The sequence below is a fragment of the Oxyura jamaicensis genome, chromosome 4, assembly GCF_011077185.1.
Source record: "Oxyura jamaicensis isolate SHBP4307 breed ruddy duck chromosome 4, BPBGC_Ojam_1.0, whole genome shotgun sequence".
In the NCBI taxonomy this organism is placed as follows: domain Eukaryota; kingdom Metazoa; phylum Chordata; class Aves; order Anseriformes; family Anatidae; genus Oxyura; species Oxyura jamaicensis.
Window position 1 is genome coordinate 10,363,533 of NC_048896.1, and position 19,876 is coordinate 10,383,408.

Sequence of the window (19,876 nt, forward strand, 5' to 3'; positions counted from 1 at the left end):
CGACAGGACCTGCTTTCTGCTCTCTGTCGCTGGAGGCTGGGTTTCCCTGGGGGCTGGGAACCTGGAGGTGGTGTGAGCCGTGGGGATGGCGCAGGCACGGCTCTGAGCACAGCTAGGGGCTCGGGCACTGCCGGGGGGCAGCGTGATGGTGTGGTTCTGGGCCCTTGCACTCAGGGAAGCGACCTTGAGTCCGTGGTCTTGATCAGCCCACGCAGCAGCTAAACTGGGTCCCTGCCTGCGTTTTCCTCCTGAGTGCATCTGTTTGTTTGTTAAATAATGTAGCAACACAAGATTCCTTGCACTAAATTTATCTCTGTAGTAGCTATGGGAACAGTTGGTGGCATGGTGACGCTGGGGCGTGCAGTCAGAGCTGCGAGGCTCCGGGCTAGCGTGGCTGAGGCAGCTTCTTTCAGCAGTAGCTGTCCTGTGGGGGAGCTTCTCCTTTAAACTTTCTTTCCAGGCCTGCTTTCTTGGCTACTTTTTAGCCAGCAGCACAACCATCCTTTTGGCTCAGGGAATGCAGAGAACATGATGCAGGTGCTGGTTGTGAGAGCAGCCAGGTATGGCGCAGAAGGGTCACACAGACCAAAGGATGCTGTAGCTCCCTGTCCTGCCTCCAGCATGCTTCAGAGGAAGAAAAGAAGGGCAAGTGCAAGTGGTAGTCTGTCAATATTGTTCAAGCCTGCATTTATCTCCAGTTCAGGAGCTTCCCAAATCAAATGTGGTTTCCTGCAGGTATTAAATGACAGGCTTCAAGGAGCTGAGGAGAGCCCCTCTCAAATTCCCGCATTCCCTGTTCTCGCTGAAGGACCCGTCCTTCTCGGGCACATTCTCTTGGTGGGCCTGGAGGACAGGGCGTGTGTGTGTGGCCAGCACCGCGTTGCTCTTTTGACATGACTTAAGCACTTCATTTATCCTGCGAAGGCGTGAGGCCACATGACAGAAACTGCTCAGGTGGTGTCACCAGTCATGTGGTTTGTGTTGCCTGAAAGTCAGGAGTTGAGCAACCCGGCTATGTGCACACAGCGTGCCTCATCCTGCCTGCTGAGGACTTGGCTGCCTCCTTTTCCCCTACGGCTGGGCTTGCCTGCAGTACCGCACAACTTACTTTCACTGTTGCTGGTGCAGGCAGAAGGGATGTTATCAATACAGCTGTGGGTTTTTTCTACAGTCTGTAGGTGCCTGTGTCTACAATGTTTGATTTCCTGTCCTTCTGTCTGAATCCCGCTCTGTTTCTAGCTCATGTTTCCAGATCTCGGATCTGCGTCTCTGAGCTCTCTTGACATTTTCAGATTGAGCTGTCTGCTGTGTTTTCAGGTCAGTACTGCAGGTGGTAACACTTGAGTTTGAAGGTAGCTCCCTTATCTCCCTCCATTCATGGTTTGAAGGCAGCGTTTCTTATCTCCATTTATGTTTGCTTTTTTTTTTTTTGTTTTGACATCTTGCCAGCTGGTCCTCAAACCACAGGATAACACCCCCGTGGCATTTAATTTTCAATAGAGCTGTTGAAGAGATCAAATCTCCACCGGGATATCACAGTGAACCGAAGTTGCCTTTCACAGTGTTTGGGACGCTTGCATTAATTTTACAGTTGCATGAAGTGCTGTTTTGCATAGCCAGAGAGATCTTGGGGAGCTGTCATGCTTCTGGCCATGCTGGGAAGTTTTGTACCATAAGCTAGTCATCCTTTGAATCATCTGCCGTGGGAAGGGGAAGAGACGGAGCTTTATTTTCTTCTCCAAAGCTGCTGCTAAAGCGGGAAATGCCTACACCTCCTTTAGGCTTGATCTCCACGTGTGTTAGCTAGTAATCCTAGTTGCTGCTGCTCTTTGCATCTTTTTCATTCCATCCCCTTACAGCTAGCTCTGGGATCTGAAGTTTGTCCCCGATACTACTTGACCTTATTTCTTTACGAGATTATTTACAGACATCCCCGATGTTTGTCGTGCCACGTGCAGCTGTACCCTGTCTCCAGGATCTTTGCTGCCGTGGTGGGAGCCGTGGCAGAGCCTGCACAGCTCAGAGCCGCTCCTGTTTAATTCCTGCCACCCAGGGAACGGAGACCGTACTTGCATGACACACAGAAATAAGGCGCTTGGGCGTTAGCGGTAGGAACGAGCTTTTCTGAATGAGGAGGTGGTGAGTAAAGGGCAGCTTTGATGCAAGCATCGATCGGCAGAGATCTGTGCGCCTACAGAGATGTTGAACAGCTTGTGAACAGTTAGCGGGTTCCATACTCTCACCTCTGCGTCTCGCATTACCAGCAAGGCAAAATACAGGCTCTACAGTAATACGGGGGCCTCTGACATCTCTTCAGCTGGTTTGTTTTACTCGGAGTAAGGAAATAACACAGAAAATGGTTGCGCGATGGGGCATTTCCTAAATGGATGTAACTTGGCAAACAGTACGGCTATTTATTTTCCTTAAGATAAGCTGATATCAAAGTACCTGATTTTGAAACTTGGCACTTCTCTCCTGCATCTTTGAAAGCACACTGAGTAGCGCCTGTGCCAAAAGCTTGCGATGCCGTAATAGTTTGGGGGAATTAAGTCGTGTGGTGCAGATAAATACTTATTGCAGGTGAGGAGGTCAGTAAAGCGTCTCAAAAGATAAGACCACTTGGCAAAGCTTTCTCCTCCTAGAGCTCTCCAGGTCCTCCCTGTCAGTACCATGCCGTGTCTCGTGAAGCCTTGGAGCTGCGGCAGGCAGCCCTGGCAAGGCTCGGTGGGGGAACCCAGCCTGTCCTGCGCTGCGTGGGAGGCATGCAGGTGCCCTGCTGCAGCCTCGGAGCTGTGCGAGGAGCCAGGGAAGGGCAGGGCTGCGTTGCCCCTCGGCTCGCGCTGCCGTGAGCGGTGAGGTTTGTTCCGTCCCACCCGTGAGATGGGAGTTCCAGCGCTGCATTTTGTGGGCAGCTTCCCTCTGTTTTACACAGATTTCCAGTGGGAACGGGTAGCTGCGCTCAGGCACAGCCGAGGATGAACTTGTCTCCTCCGACATGACGGAGCTGCCATCGGAGTGCCTGAGGGCACGATTATTCCTTTTGTCAGACTTTTACTCAGCCAGAAGTCCCGGAGCTGGGGGAATTAGCTGCACCTGCCGGTGACCTGTGCAGTAACAGCTCTTTGCAGCCGTACAAGCCGGGGGTGTATATGGGATGCTAGGCACTACGTAGCGTACCTGGGAGGGAGGCTACTTCAGTTCAGGGGAGCAGGCTGTAAGGCACAGCAAGACCCGTGTGTGCAAGCAGGCCCTGGGACATTCAGCCTGCTTCGGCAGGGGCGCTGGACCCGACGATCCCCCGAGGTCCCCTCCAACCCCTGCAATTCCGTGATTCTGCCGAGGGCTTGGCTCGGGAGCAGAGGCCGTTGCCCTTGTTGAGGAACGCAACAAGGGGACGGTCCCCAGCCCTGCGGTGCCCGCTCTCCTGGCCTTGAGAAGAAGGAGGTAATTATTCCTGCCACCGGCTGCCTCTTATCTGTGCCCCCTGCCCCAACATGGAGATGGAGAGAGCGGCCTCGCAGCCTGGCACCACCGCTGCACTGAGGTGGGTTGGGAAGAGCAGGAGGCCAATGAGGAAGTGTGCAGGGCAGGAAAGGTAGGGCTGATCAGAGATTAATTGATCTCTCCCCTGCACCCTGACAGCTGTCCCCTGGCCTCTGCTGCAGCCAGGGAGAAACTGAAAGGCAAAGGGCAGCGTGGTCTTGCCAGTACAGCCTTACGGAACAGCTCAAAGGGCACGGGAGCATCAAGGTTGTGGAGCCAGTGGTGGCCTCGGCTCTGTAAGAGCTGCAGACCTCTTGGGTGTCTCTGTGGCTTGGAAGAGCTCTCTTCTTGCTTCCACCCACCCGCTAAAAGGAAAAGGGCTAAAAATTTGGGTAATAATACACCCTTTGTAGCAACCTTGGGAGTGTCTGTCAGGTGCAGCTGGTGTTGTGGGACTTTGCTCTGATGACCTGAAGAAACTTAGAGGTTTTCTAGGGAAACAAGTTCAGGGTAGTCATGCTGTTCTGTGACGTGGGTTTTGTCCTGGTTTTAGCCTTTTTTAGCAAGCCGGACATCCCAGAAATAGAGAGGATATTGCAAGTTCTGTGAAGAAAAGGCACCTGCTCAAGGAAAGATTAGTTCCCCGGTGTGGGAAAAGCTTCTCTGAAGCACACCCTTCTTTGAAATCCTGAGCAGAGGCAAGAGGCAGCCCCGGGGCCGGTGAAGCCTCCTTGGCTCCTGTGCTTCTAGGATGACTTCCAGGGTCGCGCAGCGCGGCTGAGAGCCTGGAGGGGCTCGGCTGCCTCTCGGGCTGGGTGTCTTCGAGGTACAGACCTAGGTTATAGCAGCTTCTGGGTGCCCCTGGACTGCAGCCCTCAAATGTCCCGGTGTATCCTGAGCATGGAGACAACAGGCTTGCTTGGGATGACGGCCTGGTTAACGTGGTTGCAGCTCGGCTTGTTCATGTAAAGGTTTCACACCCTCTGGCCACGCTGCTGGTGAACCAGAGCTGGGCAGTGGAGCTGCCCAGGGTGCGGTACAACTTCTCTTCACCTCTCCAGGCACTTCCCAGTTCTCCAGGATGGATTTTGTCTGGAGATGAGCCTGCTTTCACTGGCACAGGCCGCCCAGCGAAGCTGTGGGTGCCCCATCCCTGGAGGTGTCCAAGACCTGGTGGACAAGGCCCTGGGCAGCCTGATCTGGTGGGTGCCATCCCGGCCATGGCAGGGGGCTGGCACTGGGTGGGCTTTAAGGTCCCTTCTGACCCAAGCCATCCTGTGATTCTGTGATATTTCTGTCAAGTCCCCGGCGTAGCTTCTATTTACGCTCCCGTACGAGTGCTCCTTGCTGATAAAGCTTGTTTTGCTGGCTCAGTTGGTGTAGGCTGTGCTGATAAAGATTGTTGCTGCTGCAGATTGCATGTGTGCTGGCTTTGCTGAGATCGCTAACCTGGAACTCCTCTGCTGTAGATTAGACTTAAATGATGGAAAAATGTGATTGTGATATTAATGTAATGTCATGAAGATCGAACCTCTGTGTCCTTTTCATGGGTCTAATACCTGAGTTTTCAAGGTAAACAGTTTTTATAGCTCTCCTGATAAATTTCTGAGCTGTTGTTCGACCTCAACCAGGAAAGTGCTTTCTAGGAGTCTGCTCTGGTGCACCCAAAGGTCCACTTCCCCTCTGTGTCATGGAGTTTGTTCCGCCTTGCTTACCTCATATTTTTCTGTAAAGAGCAAAAGATCCTTTCAGGCTCCTCTGAAAGCTCACTTTTCGGAATATGGAAAGCCGAGAGGCGCAGGACCGGCTGTTCCTCCGACTGGAGGTGCTCCCTCAGGAGGAGCTGGTTCCTCACCAGCCCTCACCCGCCAAGCTTCCCACTAAGACCAGAGCTGGGCACCACCAGCCTCACCTCGGTGTCCCGGCTGTGTGGCTCCAGCCAGGGCCGTCCCCGAGGCTTTGGGAGGGCAGGAGGCCTTTGGAGGCGAGGTACGAGTGCCGCTGCTGCCAGGGGGCCGGGAGGCAGCCGGGGGAAGGAGGGCAGAGGAATGCGGAGGCCGTCTCCAAGCGCCTCGGCCCATCAGGAACTTGGCCTCAATTTTCTTCCCCTCCCTTCTCTCCTCTCTGAGTGCCTCCCTGGGTTGCACTGGGGGCAGAGACGGTCTCCCCCAGCACCTAGTCCTTAGAGAGCCTCTATGAATTATTTTCTGCTTTGGATCCGCTGTCCTAGGAGGGAACAGAGGCAGCTGTGGGGTGGCAGGGGGAGCTGACCTCGGCCTGCCGGGGCTGCCCCTTGTAACACGTTGCCTCGTGTGCTGCGGGATGCCCGGGGAAGGTGGCATCACCTGCGTCTGTCCCAGGGCAGGAGGCCCCTCTGTGCTGCTCGGGAGCGGAGGCAGCAGCGGGGGCTGCCTGCAGAAGGCTTGGGGCCGAGCAAGCGTCCTTCTGAGGAGGAAGTTAGGAAAGAGTGACGTGCTTGGAAAACACAATTCTTGCGACTGTCCCGGCAGGTTGCAGCCCGTGGCCCAGGTGTGGCTGCAGGCTTGTGTGCCGGGCGTTTATAGTGCCTCTATTGCTTCAGAAGATAAGGGCACGTTAATACTTTATTGCCCCCCTTCTTCACCTGAGGCACCGTCCGGAGCCGCAGCTCGTGCTCGTTTTGCACCCCCGGCCCCTGTGACCCCGTGGCTCCCTCCCCAGGGCGGCACCGAGCAGCTCAGCTGGGCATGAGCTCTGTGCCCTGGCCGTGGGGAGCGGGGAATGGCCTGTGCCTGGAAGTCACCGTGGTCCCCGACAGCGAGCATCTTCCTCGGGGAGAAGGGGAGAAAGCGTGACTCACGCTGTTATCGGGAGTGTGTTAGCCCCACGGGTAAACACGGTTTCACTGGCGCAAGGTTAACGGTGACGTCTCAGTGGGGAACCTGGTGCCCTCCTTGCCAGGACCTAATCTAAATTGTTTTATGAGGGGCTGGCAGGTGAACTGAAACCCCCGTGGGGCAGGGGTTATCGCGCCTCTGGCAGTGGGATGTGGGACTGACGGGCATCAGGGGTGGCACAGGAGTTAAAATGCACTCGTTGCTCCGTGCTGGGCTGCCTGCACCCTCCTCTCTGCCTCCCCTGCCCTGGCACACGTGGCTCTGCTCGGTGCCGCTGGCAGCCCGCACCCGGACCCTCGCCAGCTGGGGGGCTGCAGCAGCACAGCGCGTGCTGCCAGTGCCGGGGGGCTCATGGAGAGGGCTTGGCCCTGTCTCCCCATCCCAAACCAGCCCTCGCAAGGATCCCCGAGCTCAGAACGCGCTTGCGAGACCCTGCTGTGTTTTATTTGTCTCCTCTAAGACCCAGAGCAAGGGATGGGGCTCCCTGGGCAGGCCAGCACAGCCCACCCTGACAGATGAGGTACTGGGGGAGCTCCTGGCCCCCTGGTCCCGGAGGAAAGCTCAGTCACAGCCCAGCTAGAAACACAGATTTATTGCGACATCAGTTTGTAATCAGCACTGCGCCCCCACCCACCTCCCGCAGTGATTCAAGGCCCATGGGGGTGCCCTGATCCCCCCCAAACCCCTCTGTGACAGCGGGTGAGCCCTGGGGGCACAGAGTCACTGTCCCTGCTGGGGCTGGGGGCTGCAGCCATGGGTGCGCTTCCAGCTGGCCCATGGGGGCAGCTCCTGCAGGCTGGCGGCACCAAGGTGGGAACAGAAGCCAAATCCAGGGTCCTTCACTGTCAGCTGGGCTTTCTGAGCAGTCAGGGTGACCAGAGTCAAACCCCCAAGCACGCACACATGAAGGAGAGGGCTGAGCAGGGGAGGCACCGCCACGTCCTCTCCTCTCGCCGCCTTCCCTCACTGCCAGCCCAGGTGTTCGGGGGAGCTGGGAGAGGAGCCAGGCAGGGGCCCCGCCGCCACTACACGTATCCCGTCAGGTTGTAGGAGTTGAACTCGCTCTTGGTCTTCTGCGTCGGGCTGACGGAGGGCCGGGGGCTCTTGCTCGCCAGCAGCCGGGACGGGTAGGCGTTGGAGTAGGTGACCGGCGAGTCCCGCGAAGGGCAGGAGGCGCAGAGGATGAAGCCGCCGATGAGGGAGAACAAGGAGGAGATGATGCCCAAGTAAAGAGCCTCCCCCATCTCGTACTTGGTGCTGTCGGGCAGGATGGGGTTGTAGAAGTCCCGCAGCACCACGTGGATGTTCCACACCAGCGGGATGAAGCAGAGCAGCCCCCCCAGGACGAAGGCCACGCCACCCGCCACCGCCACGCGGTCCTTGCCCGGCGAGCCCTGGCTGAAGACGGTGCACCTCATGCCGGCCACGGCCAGGAGGCAGGCGAGGGAGGAGACGGCGCAGGAGCTCACCATCAGGGCCTGGGCCGCCTGCACGTCGGAGGGCAGGTTGAGCATGGAGCTGTAGATGTCGCACTGCGTGATGCCCGTGCTGTACGTGGCGCACTCCATCCACAGCCCCTTGGTGAAGCTCACGGCCGTCACGATGCTGGAGCCGATGTAGGAGCTGATCTTCCAGCTGGGCAGCAGCGTGGTCGTCAGCGTGCCCAGGTAGCCCAGGAAGGCGATGGTGTAGCCCGCCAGCTGAAGCCCCATGGACACCATGGTGGGGCCGGGCGTTGCCTCTCCCTCCCGCACGCTTACCTTCCCATGGCCCTGCCGGCGGCTCCTCTCGCCGTGCCGTGCCTTCGCTCCGCTCCCCCGGGCGCCAGTTTTGTGCGGGCCCCGCGCGTGGGTGGGAGCAGGGGGGAGGAGAGGTTACCTGCAAGAGTGGAGAGCCATCCCTCCCCGATTAACGATTGACCCGAGCCTGTGGAGCCGCGCCAAGCACCCTTTCACCTCTGTTATCTTCCCAGGCGAGCTTCAGAGGCAGAGCAGCGCTGCCCGGGCAGGGCGCCAGAGCTCTCCCTGGTGCCGCGGCCGTGGGCAGGGATGGGGAGCCCGCCCGGCCCCGCGGGGCCATCTCCCACGGGACCAGGAGGTGCAAGGGCAGGGAGAGCAGCGTCTCCCGGTGCAAGCCTCCCCACCTGCCTCTCCCTGCCCCCCGTGTTGTACGGGATGGAAATATTTCCTTGCTGCTACGCGCGCCTCGAGCTGCTTCTGCAGGCTCAGCTAATCCTTATCTTCCGCTGTCCGGAGGGAAAAAGCCAAAAAGCTGCAGCTGTGTGCTGTGTGTTTGGGACCTGCCAGTGGAGATCTGGGAGGTGACCCCCCCAGGCTTCCCCACCAGAGGAGGGGGGTTGCTCCTGTTCCCTGCGGGGCTCACTTAAAGCTCCTTCTGCTGCCTACCCGCCCTGCGCTCCAGTGGGGCTGGGACAAGAGGATGAGCTCTTGAGGCTGAACTTTGGCTGCCAGCTTTTCCATGGCACGGTGACAGGGAGGAATGGCAGGTGCCGGTGACACCTGTGTCCCCAGGAGAGCCCAGAGGCCCGCAGAGGACAGAAACGCGTCAGGCACAGCAGGGTGACCCGTCCCGCGGTGGGGTGCAGCGTGTGCTCCCCACGGGGGTGCTGGTGCCGTGGTGGGAGTTTCTGCCCCTCTGCTCTGCCTCCGTCCCAGCTCGGAGCGGGCAGCGGGGGTTTGGCAGGCGCAGGTTTGTTTTCCCTTCAGCTTGTTTCAAAATTCCCCCTGGTGCGGTTCTTGCGAAACGCCAAACCACACGGTGCCGCCCGGCCACTGGCCTCCTGCCCTGGGAAAGCTGCCGGCTGAGGGTGCAGCCCCTGCAGCACCTCAAACGTCTGCTACCGAAGCTCCCTGACTTCTGTCTCCTTTCCCAGGCGCTAACCAGCCCCTCTGCTTGGTCTTAGGGCTGCTGCTCCTAAATTAGCACCCGGGGCCCTCGGGGGGCTGGCAAACTGAGGCAGGCGAGGGCTCTGTACTTACAGAGGCGGCTGGAGATGCGGAGTGGGGCCGAGGGTGGCTGCAGGTGTGCGGGACCGGAGGAGGCTCGGTGGGGCCAGGCGAGCGGCCGGGGATCCGGGGATCAGGGACTGCGAGTTGTTCGTGGCGGCTTTGCAAAATCCATCTACAAATCTCAGCCCGGATCAGAGGCTTATTGTAGATCAGAATTAAACCCTTTCGGCATCAGGAAGGATTGGGGAGCTGGGCTGCCTTGTTTCGCATGTTTTCTGTTAATTATCAGGGTAGGCGTTCGCCTAAGTGGCTTGGGATGCCAGGCTGTGGGGGGCTCGTGGCGTGGGGGGGGGGGCGAAGGGAGCAGAGCGAGGAGGAGAACCGGCTGCAGAGAGAAAGCCAGATTCCTCCCTCGCCCTGCATCTCCGCGGGCCCCCGGGAACCTTCACCTTTGGTGGCGATGCCCGGCTGGCAGGGGGCACATCGGGGACGTCCCTGCCTGCAGGGCTCAGCAGCCCTTGGGAGCTGACGTGGCAAGAGGAGAGCAGCTGGAGCCCGAGCTGGCGTGGGGCAGCGCAGCGGGCAGGAGGCGAGGTGTCCCGCAGCGCCCCAGCACCCCCAGCGACGGGTGCCTGCGCTGGTTTCATCTTGTGCCCAAGTCTGATCCGTGCTGGGCTGCGTGCCCGCTGCCGGCAGGCTGAACTCCGTGGCCCTGCTCGTCCTCCACAGGGTTTGTTATCACAAGGCTCCTGGCCCAAATGAGGAGCAAATGGGGACGGTAATGAGGGCTGCGCCGCGCCGTGCCCCCTCCCGCTCCCCGGCTGCCGCAGATGGAGAGGGGCAGGGAGGGCCCCCGGTGACAAATTGCACTCAGAGCCAGGCCAGGTCCGGCCGGTGTTTGGACACTGGCAGAGCTACAGCAGCGACCATTTGCTATTTTCTTTCCTTGTCCCAAACTGAAACTCTCCCAGGACCGGGAGGTGACCTGCCCGCCGGCAGCACCTCGCCTCGAGCACCCGGGCAGGGGCAGTACAGGGGGCAGGGCATGTAGCGGTGCCAGGGGGGTACAAACCTGGGCAGGACCGTTGCATCCCCTGCCATCCGTCTTCCCCACGTCCTCTCCTGAGCGTCCCTCCACCCACCTCCTGGTTGCTCTGTGCTCAGCACCGCTGCAGCCCATCACGCTGCCCCCACCGTGCCCATCGCATGCCACCGTCATGCCCCAGCACTCCCGATCCCTTCCCCAAATCCCCTCTCCCTTATGCAAATGGCTACAAAGAGCACTTAATCATCCTCGTTAATTGTCTTTGCCCTCCTCCTTTCCCCCCCCCCGGTGCCCCTGGTGATTTTCTCACAAACGGTGTCTAACTTTTCCCTTCTGTGTTTTGCTTTTCCACCAGAGATCCCAGCACCCCGCTCCCGGTGCCCCCCAGCCCTCTGTTTACACAACTGGGACAAATTTCACACCCGCACTGCTGCCCCCAGCCCCGCGCTCCCCTGCCCTGAAGAATTTGCGAGTCCCTGCCCGGGGCAGGGCTATAAAGGCGACCTCGCCAAGGGCCCGCAGCCTCGGAGGGGACGCACCGCTGCCCACATGGAAGCTGCTGCCTGCCGCCTGCCTCCCCGCTGCCTCCCGGTGCCCCGGGACGGTGCTCGCCCGGCCCCGGGGCTGGAGCAGAGGGGAAGGTACCCCGGGTGCTGCATGGCGGGGGGACGGGGTGGGTGGCAGGGGGTGTGCGGGCAGGCTCCGGATGGGTTTGGGAGAAGGACATGCTGCTCCTGGCTCGGGTGGGGACCCCAGCACTGGGGTGCAGAGCCAGCGCGGCCACTGTGACCAAGCTGCTGTCCTCACCCAGGCCCCTGCCTCTCTGGAGACCGTGGCTGCCCCGAGAGGAGGAGGAGGCGACCGGGCGGCAGCGGGAACGGACGGACACTGTGAGTTTTGGGCTCCCTGCTGGGGCTCCCCTTTTCCCACCGGCAGGGTTGGGGTCCACGTTTGGGAGGAAACCAGCCTTTGGTCCCACACTCCTTCACCCCTGTGTCCCCCGGGGGTGCCCGCACCCTGAGATCCCTTCTGGCCCAAGCCGGCGCTGGCTGGAGCCTGCACAGGGGTGGCTGTGTCCGCAGGGAGAGGGGGGAGAGCGGGGGACACCCTCGGCACCCGCGTCCCCCAGCACATCGCCTCGCCGGGGCAGTGCCAGCCGCAGCGAACACAGCTGCTCTGTGGGGGCCTCAAAGGGACGCCTGTTCCCGGCCCGGCGGGCATTCCTCAGGGGGTTAGCGGGGCGCCTGGGCACAGCGGGGGAGATTACTCTGGCAAAAGGCCCTTGTCTGGGGTTTAGGTGCCAGCTGCCTTCGCGGGGGCGCAGGGGCCTAAATCCTCGTGGCAGAGGAGTGAGAAGCGGGGCTGGGAGGAGTCTGGCCCCTTAGGGACACTGCGCGGGGGCTGTGAGGTCTGTAAGGTGTAATTGTGCGCGGATGGGAGAGAAATGGGAGAAATGCCCCTGCTGCCGCCCGCCCTGCCGGTGCCCTGCGGCAGCAGGAGGGGCAGCAGGAGCCCCGGGGCAGCTCCCACCCCGGCTCTGTCTCCTCAGGCCCAGCCTCTCGACGTGTCACGGGACGTGTCAGGGGACAGCGACCCCAGCAAGGCGCTGGCGCTTTTCCACCACCCGGTCAGGTACGGCCCCGCCATCCGTGCCCCTGCCATGCCCCAGGGCGGCGGGCAACGGAGGGAGGCCTTCATCGCCCACCTCCCCCCACAGGCTCCTGTGGCCCAGGTCCAAGTCCTTCGACTATCTGTACGGCGTGGGGGAGAGGCTGCTGCGGGACTTCCCCGTGCAGGCCACGCTCTGCCTTTACGACGACTCGGGCAGCGAGGAGGAGGAGGAGGAGGAGGATGAAGAGGACAACGATGATGAGGACAATGAGGAGGACGATGAGGAAGAGGAGGGCGAAACTGGGGGTGCTGTGCCTGTTACGGGGGCTGGCTCCTGGCTGCCAGCAGCCGGCTCAGCCCGGCCGGTGTGAGGGTGGCACAGAGGGCACGGGGATGGCGGCGAGGCCGAGGCCGTGAGAGGTGTGGGGATGGAGGACGGGTGGAGGCTCTGAGCACCACAGAGGCCGTCCCGCAGCAGGGGCAGGCGGGAGCCCAGCGCCCCGGCCAGGTGCTGCCAGTCTCCGCGGGGGGCTGGAGCCGCTCTGCGGATAAATAAAGCGCACGGGGCCGCCCCCGCCCCCCCGCGAGAGGCCGCCCCCCGCCGGGCCGCCCGCACCCAGCCCCGGCCGCGGCCCCGCAGCGCCTCCTGCGGCCCGCACCGGCCCCGCGGCGGGACTACAACTCCCAGCGTCCTCAGCGGCAGCAAGTCCCGCCCCGCCCGCCCGCCCACCTATGGCAGGGGCGGGAGGAGGAGGAGGGGGCGGTGCGGGCGGACGCGATTGGGCGGGGAGGGGGGCGAGGGGGCGGGGCTTGTGCCCGCATCCCTCCTGCCCGGCGGCGGCGGCGGCGGCGGCGGCGGCGGGGCCGCCATGAGGTACGGGGGGAGCGGGGGAGCGCGGGGCCGGGGGGAGGCTCCTGGGATAACGGCGGGGAGAGGGGGGGAGGCGCTGCCCTCAGGGGGTGCTGGGGGGCTGCCGCCGCCCAGGGTGGCGCCGCGCCGGCCTGGTGCGTGCACGGGCTCCCGCCGCGGTGCGCCCGGTGCTGTCGGCGAGCCGCCCCAGGCTGGCTCAATGAAGCGCTGCGCGGTGGGAGCGCGGCCTGGTTGCTGCTGCCCCTCGGCTCGGGTGACCGTGGGCGCGGGTCAGCCCCCTCCGCCCGGTCTGTGCGCGGGGCCGCGGTTTCCTCGCGAAGGGGTGAGGGGATGGCTCCGGCCGGGGCTGAGCCGGGGGATCCCGGGCGCGGTGAGAACCCGAGGCACGAAAACCAAGCGAGGCTCCCCCTGCATAACAGCACCCCGCGCTGCCGCACAGCTCATTTCCCTCTCACGGAGCTCAGTGCTGTTTCTGAAGTGCCAAAGGTGCTTTTCCAGCGGGGGAGCTGCCGCCCTGGGCACACGGAGCGGTTTTGCTGCCCCCAGCCCGGCCGGGCAGCCCTCAGGAGAGGCGAATCCTTCCCCCCCCACTACGCAGCTGGCAGTACAGCGGTGGGGAGAGCAGTCCGGCCGTGCTCCTTGCAGATGGTGGGTAGGAGTTGCAGGAGCGAGAACTGGCACGGCTGTGAAGTTGCTGCAGAGCAGGATGGCCGCTTTACCTGTGCGCATCGAGCTCCTGGAAGGGAAGAGCACCAGCCTGTTGCCGGCAGCATCCGACCCTGGGATCATCTCATCCCATCTCCCGATGATGCAGGGATTTGCCCTGACCCAGCTCTTCCCCTCCTAGTTTGCTCATGTCAGCCTCTGGGGCAGGGTCCTGGCGCGGCACAGATACCGCGGGGCCGCCCCGGGCAGCTGCTGGCAGCAGGCGTGCCAGGCACGGGAAGGCTCTGGTGCCAGATGTGCGTTCTGTGCTCAGCAGAGCATCGCTGGTCGCTTTCCAGCTGCGTGTCCTCGTCGGGTGTGCCTTGGGCCCATGAACGGGAGGCTCTCCCCTTCGCTCTTTGTCCTGTGCTGGTTGTTCTGGAGCCTCCTTTTCTTGGAGCGTCCTCATCACTTTCTGAGCACCCTTGGTTCGGTGCACTCCAATAAAGGCAGGAGCTTGACAAGGTTGCAGCTTGGGCCTGTTTTACTTTGCCCTCGTCCAGAGGCCACATCAAACAGCCAGGGGTGGGGAGAGGGGGTTCCGGGGCTCTCAGAAGAGGTAGCGCATGGCTGGCAGCTGTTGTGGGTCCTGCAGATACCACGCTGCTTTCTGCATGAATCTGGCCCAGGGTGGTGGAGGGCTTGGGCTGCAGGGGCTGCTGGGCTGAAACTTAAGCTGTCAGTGACTCTCCTGTTTGTTTTTTTTCCCCTGCAGGTAGGTGGGAGCTCCCTGTAGCCGAGTGAGGCAGCATGGCAAGTAAGTGTTCCCCGCTCCAGGTGGAGAGGTGCCAGTGGTGCTGGAGGGGAGAAGGGGAGTGGTTTGCAGTCACCTCACAAGGAAGGGGTGCCTGTGCCTTCCTGGGGGCTCAGATGCCGTGACTGTTATCCCTGAACGTGGTCTGAGGTCCTGCCTGCCTTGTGCCTCTCTCAGCTGGGCTGAGACTAGCGAGGGTGCAGGGAGGAAAGCGGCGTGTGGTCTGGGAAGGGCTGCGCTCAACCCGCCCTCCTCGCTCTTCTGGGCAGCCTGCGCGGAGGCTGCGCACGGCGCTGTGGTGGGAGCTCGAGGAGGACGGCCGTGGGGAACGGGGAGAGGCCGGAGATCTGGCTGGGATCTCGGGGTCTGCTCGGGGTGTCGCCGGAGCCAGCTGTGAAGGTGGAGGCCGTGGCCAAGCTGGGCAGGAGGAGGAGGAGGAGGACTCCGGGATGACAGGTATGTCTCCTTTTGTTATCTGCGCTCTGCTAGGTGGGGGAGGCAGCAGAGACCATAAGTAGGTTCTGCCCTAAACAGTGCTTCTAAAAGGCAGTTTTAACCTTGTGCTAACGAGGAGGGTACCCAGCTGGCACCCTGCTGCCCTTTCTCCCTCCCAGAGCTTGGGTGCTTAGTAGCACTTGCTGTCCCTGGGAGCTGTCCCGTGCGGTGGCAGTGCCCCCTGCCGAGCGGTCCCTTTTGTGCTGACCCGGGGGGCTGTCACTCGCAGGAGTGCTGCGTGGTGGTCAGCACGTTCCCACCGAGCCCGGGCTGCCCCTTTCCAGACACATCCACGTGCAGGGAAGCAGCTCTGGGGGTGTCCCCAGGGCAGCGCAGCCGAGCCGAGGCATGGCCCAGCCTGCCTGCCACCAGGGGCCAGCAGTTCCTTAGGAAACCTAGCGGGGATGGCAGCGAGCTCCTGCTCCCCCTGCCTAAAGCTCCAATCTTTCCCGAGCACCGGTGCTCCCACTGGTGTGGGGAGGCTTGGAGAGGCATGAGGAGGCAGTACAGCCACTGCTGGGCTTTTCGTGTGAGCTGGGGAACCCAGGCTGCGTACAAGAGTTTGCACGGCTCTTGTTTCCTGAAGGACATTGGTTTTCCTGCTCTGCTATGAGCACTTTCCACGTAAAAGAGAGGAGGGAGCAATGACTTAGTTTCTGCTCTCCTGGCATTTCGTGGTCCGTGAGGGCTGTGGGAAGAGGCATGTGCCTCCACCTCAGCATGCTTTCAGCTGGGACGTTGCTCGTGGTACCTGCCTGTCTGTGTGTCTGTTTTTATTTCTGTCGTAGCGGCCAGTTCAGCAAAGCAGGGAAGGGCTCAAGGACTGGTGTCTGCGGGGATGGAGAGCCCTGCAAGGGAGATCTGCAGCCAAGCTCGTTGCTCCAAGGGGTGCTGAGGAAGCCGGAAAGAGGCTGAAGGAGGTGAGGCCAGACTTCTCCACTGAAAGACGGGACATTTGCAGCACGGATACTATCTTTGTAAAATTTTGTCTATTTCTGGAGAGGCTCAAGAGAAGGCCGGCCTGCCAACCTGCTCGCTCTTCAGCCAGGACAGCGCTCCTTGACTGGGAAAGCCAAGGCAAGCTGATCCCTGCCCTCCTGCGAGATGCCTTCTGTTCCTCTTGAAGATGCTTTTTTTGGTTGTCCTTGTTATTTTTTTAAAAAAAGGCATAATAAAGTCGATTCTGAAGGGAAAGTGTCTGACTCACATCATTCATGCTGTTCTTCATTCACACCTCGGTGGCTCAGCCCTCTGCAAGCTCTCTCACTGAAGCAAGCCATTAATAAATCACAGCGGAGAAAACGCACCTACACAGCACAAAGAGCACGGTGTCTCCAGGCGCGGCATGGCACAGCGCTGTAGTAGCTGCTTACTCTGTCCCTGCCTTGACATTTACAAATTTTCTCACAACCACCTCGCTGCCTGGTTTTAGAAGCGGGATAAAGGGAAGACGAAGCAGAAGGAAACCTGTCAGTCTCTCTGGTGAAGGGCTGCTAATGAACGTTGCGTTTGATCGTTCAGCGAGCTCCTTGCAGAAGGAGGATCTCTGTGTTACAGCCAAGCTGCTCTGACGGGAGGCTCCAGCTGTCCCCTCGCCTCGTCCTGCAGCTGCGGTGAGGGTTGGTTCCTCTGGCTGAGCCCGAGGGGGGAGGAGGCAATCAGGCTTCTGTGGACCAGCCACCTGAACGGATCCGTTTGGCTCAAAGGAGGCGGTGAGATCGCTGCCGGCCCACAGCTGAGCGTGGTCAGCCCTGCTAGGGAAGCGCTGCCTTGCAAACAGTTGGATCCGGCAAGGGTCTGCGTGCGCTGCTGCTTTCTGGGCAACAACACGCCTGCCTTCCCTGCACTGCCGCAGGTCCTGTAGGTGCTTGCTCCCTGCACCCCAGGGAGGCCTCCCTCCTGCAGAATGTGGGGGCAGAGCCGTCAGAAGGGCTGTCTCCTGCAGGCAGCCAAACGCTGGTCCCGCTTGGTTTGGCTTTCTGAGCGTGTGCTCTGTGGGACATCCCTCAGGCTGATGTGGGCGAGCTGGAGTCTGCCAGGCTGTGGGAGCAGAGGGAGGTTTGTGAGGCCTCCGCACCCAGATGCAGTAGGGCTGGAGAATGTGATGCCATGCGTGAGGAGAGGTTGCTCAGGCCAGTTCAGTGTTTGGCTCACGATCCCCGTGCTCTGCCTGAGTGTGGAGGTCGCTTGCCCTTGTTGGGCCTGGCAGAAGACGTGCTGGTTTCTCTGGGGGCTGTACAGGGGCAAGCCTTGTGCTTGTACGGCCCCACAGCAGCTGGCAGCATGCGTGCCAGCTTCCAGCAGGCTGTCTGCCCTCCTGGGCGCCTGGTCCTGCGCCTCCCAGAGCCCTCCTGGAAGCGCAGGAGGACCCGTGTGTCCTAAAGACTGAGCTGTCCCCACGTCACTGCTTGGGTCTGGCTGTGGTGGCCAGCTCCTGGGCCTGGGGTATGGCTTTGCTGAAGATCTGCTTGGCCTCTGGCCTGCCTCTTCTGAGAGGTAATGCTAAGCTCTTGGGGATTTGGGGAAGTTGGATGCTTCTCCTGCAGCCCTTGGGGAATGCTAGAAGCCTTCCTCAAATCTGCCCAAGCAGCTTGTTGCCTGGAGGGCTCTGTCCAGCTGCCTGGGGACTCAGTACCCTTTTTCTGGGCGCTCTGCTTTCCCTGGCCCTGGGTCCTCTTCCCTTCCCAGCTGAAGGAGGTGAGGCCAGACTTCTCCAGCAAGGACTTTGTAGCAATGCCACATGGCTCTGCTGCTTTGGGGTGCCTGTGTTCCTCCCCAGCTCTGCCCTGGTGGAAGGACACTGCCGGTGCTGCGTGTCTCTGGGCAGCCCCCAGGAGCTCCCCTCTGGCTGTGCCCTGTCTCAGCGGGCACCCTGAGCTGCAGCTCGGGGCTGGGTGGTGTTGGGGCGCCTGTTCCACCTAAATCCCGTGCTGTAGCCCCGCAGGTGGGGAAGCCTGGCCAGGCAGAGGCCAGGCGTGGGGTTGTCTCCGTCCAGCATCTGTGCCTTGTGTCTTGCAGTGTTCCTGGGGGCCAGGAATGCCCACTCGGTCCTGAAGCGCTTTCCCCGAGCCAACGGCTTCCTGGAGGAGATTCGGCAGGGCACCATCGAGCGGGAGTGCATCGAGGAGGTCTGCAGCTATGAGGAGGTCAAGGAGGTGTTCGAGAACAAGGAGAAGACGGTGAGTTTGTGCCGCCCTGCTCCTCGGTGGATGCGTGAGGCACTTACACCTGGTTCCCACTGTTGGCCCAGATGTTGGCAGAGTGGCTCGCAGCCCCAGTGAGGGTGCTGCAAGGCAGCCAAAAAACCTCTGCCTCTTTTGTGGGCCGGGGGGTGGTCAGGGGCTGCTTGTCGCGTGTGCCAGCACACGATGGTTCCTTCTCTGTTCCTGCTGCAGATGGAGTTCTGGAAGGGCTACACCAACTCTGTCTACTCTGTCAAGGACCCCGGGCACAACACAGAGCGCTCAGACGCTATGTACGTGGTGGTGCCCCTCTTGGGAGTGGCCCTGCTGATAGTCATCGCCCTCTTCATCATCTGGAGGTGCCAGCTGCAGAAGGCCACCCGCCACCGCCCTTCCTACGCCCAGAACCGCTACCTGGCCAGCCGAACGGGACGCAGCCTCCCCAGGGTCATGGTGTACCGGGAGCGGTCGCAGAGCCAAGGGGAAAATCAGCGAGAAGCGAGCAACCGGGGGGCTGGAGACGGCAGGGCAGGAGGCACCCCTCAGCAGGATGGCACCCTCTGTCCGCCAGAGCATTCGGTCTCTGTCCTCTCCAGACTGTCCAGTGCCACCCCTCCGCCTTCCTACGAGGAGGTGACGGGGCACCCAGAGAGCAGCAGCAGTGAGGAGACCAGCATCTCCTACAATGACCCACCGCCAAAATATGAAGAGATCGTGGCTGCTGCCCCCACTGCGGCCAAATAGCGGGTCTGTGTCCCCATCGCCTCTTCACACACTCATGCTCATTCACCCACCCACCCCTTGCCGTGCCCGGAACCCCTTTCAGGTGCCAGTTGGCTCCCCTCTCACTTGTACCGTCACTTGGTGCCATCACACAGTAGCCTTACCCTCCTTACCAAAAACAGCTGTCCCCTAGCAGGGTGAGGATGGGATGTGGGGATGGCTCTGGAGTTTACCAGCCATCTCCTTCGCCTCGCTCCCCGCTCACGTAAGTGCTGCAGCAGCCGGAGCAGAGCAGCAGCTTGTTCCTGGCTCAACGCGGGGGTCTCCCCATGGTGCATTTGATTTCCTCACTGGCTCTCAGACGAAACATTTCCCACGATTAAAACAGCCTCACTGCCTCCCTGGGGCTCTGCTCAGCCTTACCCTGCGCGCACACCAGCTCACGGACCCGAGGCATGTGTGGGGCTGGTGTTGGGGTCGGTCCTTGCCATGCCCAAGTCAGCAGGGCTGGTTCGTGATGTGCTGAGACCGCAGTCCTCACTGGGCCCTGTTTTGCTGCTCGGTGCTCTCGCTACAGCCGGGGATGCAGGCGGGGTGGTGCTGATTTCTGCCTGTCCCCCCCCATTGTGACTGGGGAGAAAGCGCCTCCCTCGTGCGCGTTTGCTGCCTGGTGGGAGCAGGGAGCCCATCCCTTCCTGCGGAGAAGGGGGAGGGAGCCATCAGGGAGGTGTTTTGTGATCTAGATCCCTTTGGAAAGGGAGCAAGGCTTGTGGTGGTCCTGTATGTGATGTAAGTAACTTTGGAACCACTAAAGGTGCTCGCAGGACTTTAGGCAGTGGGGATGCTCCTTCGTCCTGGAGGCAGCCTGTCTGGTGCCTGCCCCAGAGGTGGCGTGCAGGCACAAGGAGGCTGCAGATGTGCCAAACCTCCCCTCTGCCTGCCCCGAACCTCTCTGTCCTCTCTGGCCCTCTCTTTGGGGCTCTTTTCCTCTGGAACAGGCGGGGGAATTGAGACCCCACTGTCCTCCAAGCTGCTCTGGTGGGCAGAGCATGTGGTGGCCGTGGCCGTGGTGTGGAGGGCGTGCTGGGAGAGGGCTGAGATCTGACCGTGCCACAGCTGGGGGTGCTGGTGGGACAGGAGCAGAGCTGAACCCTGCTGTGCC

At 61.3% G+C, this 19,876-nt stretch overlaps 3 protein-coding genes across 3 annotated transcripts; 2 read left to right on the plus strand and 1 right to left on the minus strand.

The window, feature by feature from the left end:
- Window positions 1-7,278: 7,278 nt before the first annotated feature.
- Window positions 7,279-8,332, minus strand: CLDN2 (claudin 2). The gene is made up of 2 exons (XM_035323938.1): window positions 8,315-8,332; window positions 7,279-8,200 (listed from the first exon to the last, which is right to left on the minus strand). The coding sequence occupies exon 2, from the start codon at window positions 8,078-8,080 to the stop codon at window positions 7,385-7,387; it is 696 nt and encodes a 231-aa protein (XP_035179829.1). The 5' UTR covers window positions 8,081-8,200; window positions 8,315-8,332; the 3' UTR covers window positions 7,279-7,384.
- A 2,757-nt stretch (window positions 8,333-11,089) lies between these two features.
- RIPPLY1 (ripply transcriptional repressor 1) lies at window positions 11,090-12,444 on the plus strand. Its single transcript, XM_035323939.1, has 3 exons — window positions 11,090-11,263; window positions 11,923-12,005; window positions 12,091-12,444. The coding sequence occupies exons 1-3, from the start codon at window positions 11,099-11,101 to the stop codon at window positions 12,353-12,355; spliced, it is 513 nt and encodes a 170-aa protein (XP_035179830.1). The 5' UTR covers window positions 11,090-11,098; the 3' UTR covers window positions 12,356-12,444.
- Window positions 12,445-12,790: 346 nt separating this feature from the next.
- Window positions 12,791-19,112, plus strand: PRRG3 (proline rich and Gla domain 3). Its single transcript, XM_035323937.1, has 4 exons — window positions 12,791-12,858; window positions 14,276-14,317; window positions 17,828-17,988; window positions 18,205-19,112. The coding sequence occupies exons 2-4, from the start codon at window positions 14,311-14,313 to the stop codon at window positions 18,733-18,735; spliced, it is 699 nt and encodes a 232-aa protein (XP_035179828.1). The 5' UTR covers window positions 12,791-12,858; window positions 14,276-14,310; the 3' UTR covers window positions 18,736-19,112.
- Window positions 19,113-19,876: the final 764 nt, after the last annotated feature.

What these genes read in the sequence shown, in the direction of transcription:
- CLDN2 (XM_035323938.1), bottom strand. Translation starts at nt 8,080, where the DNA reads ATGGTGTCCATGGGGCTTCAGCTGGCGGGCTACACCATCGCCTTCCTG.
- PRRG3 (XM_035323937.1), top strand. An exon ending in TCGAGAACAAGGAGAAGACG is followed by an intron (nt 17,989 to 18,204) that starts GTGAGTTTGTGC and finishes TTCCTGCTGCAG; the next exon opens with ATGGAGTTCTGGAAGGGCTA.
- RIPPLY1 (XM_035323939.1), top strand. Translation starts at nt 11,099, where the DNA reads ATGCTGCTCCTGGCTCGGGTGGGGACCCCAGCACTGGGGTGCAGAGCC. An exon ending in AGCGGGAACGGACGGACACT is followed by an intron (nt 11,264 to 11,922) that starts GTGAGTTTTGGG and finishes CTGTCTCCTCAG; the next exon opens with GCCCAGCCTCTCGACGTGTC. An exon ending in CTTTTCCACCACCCGGTCAG is followed by an intron (nt 12,006 to 12,090) that starts GTACGGCCCCGC and finishes CTCCCCCCACAG; the next exon opens with GCTCCTGTGGCCCAGGTCCA.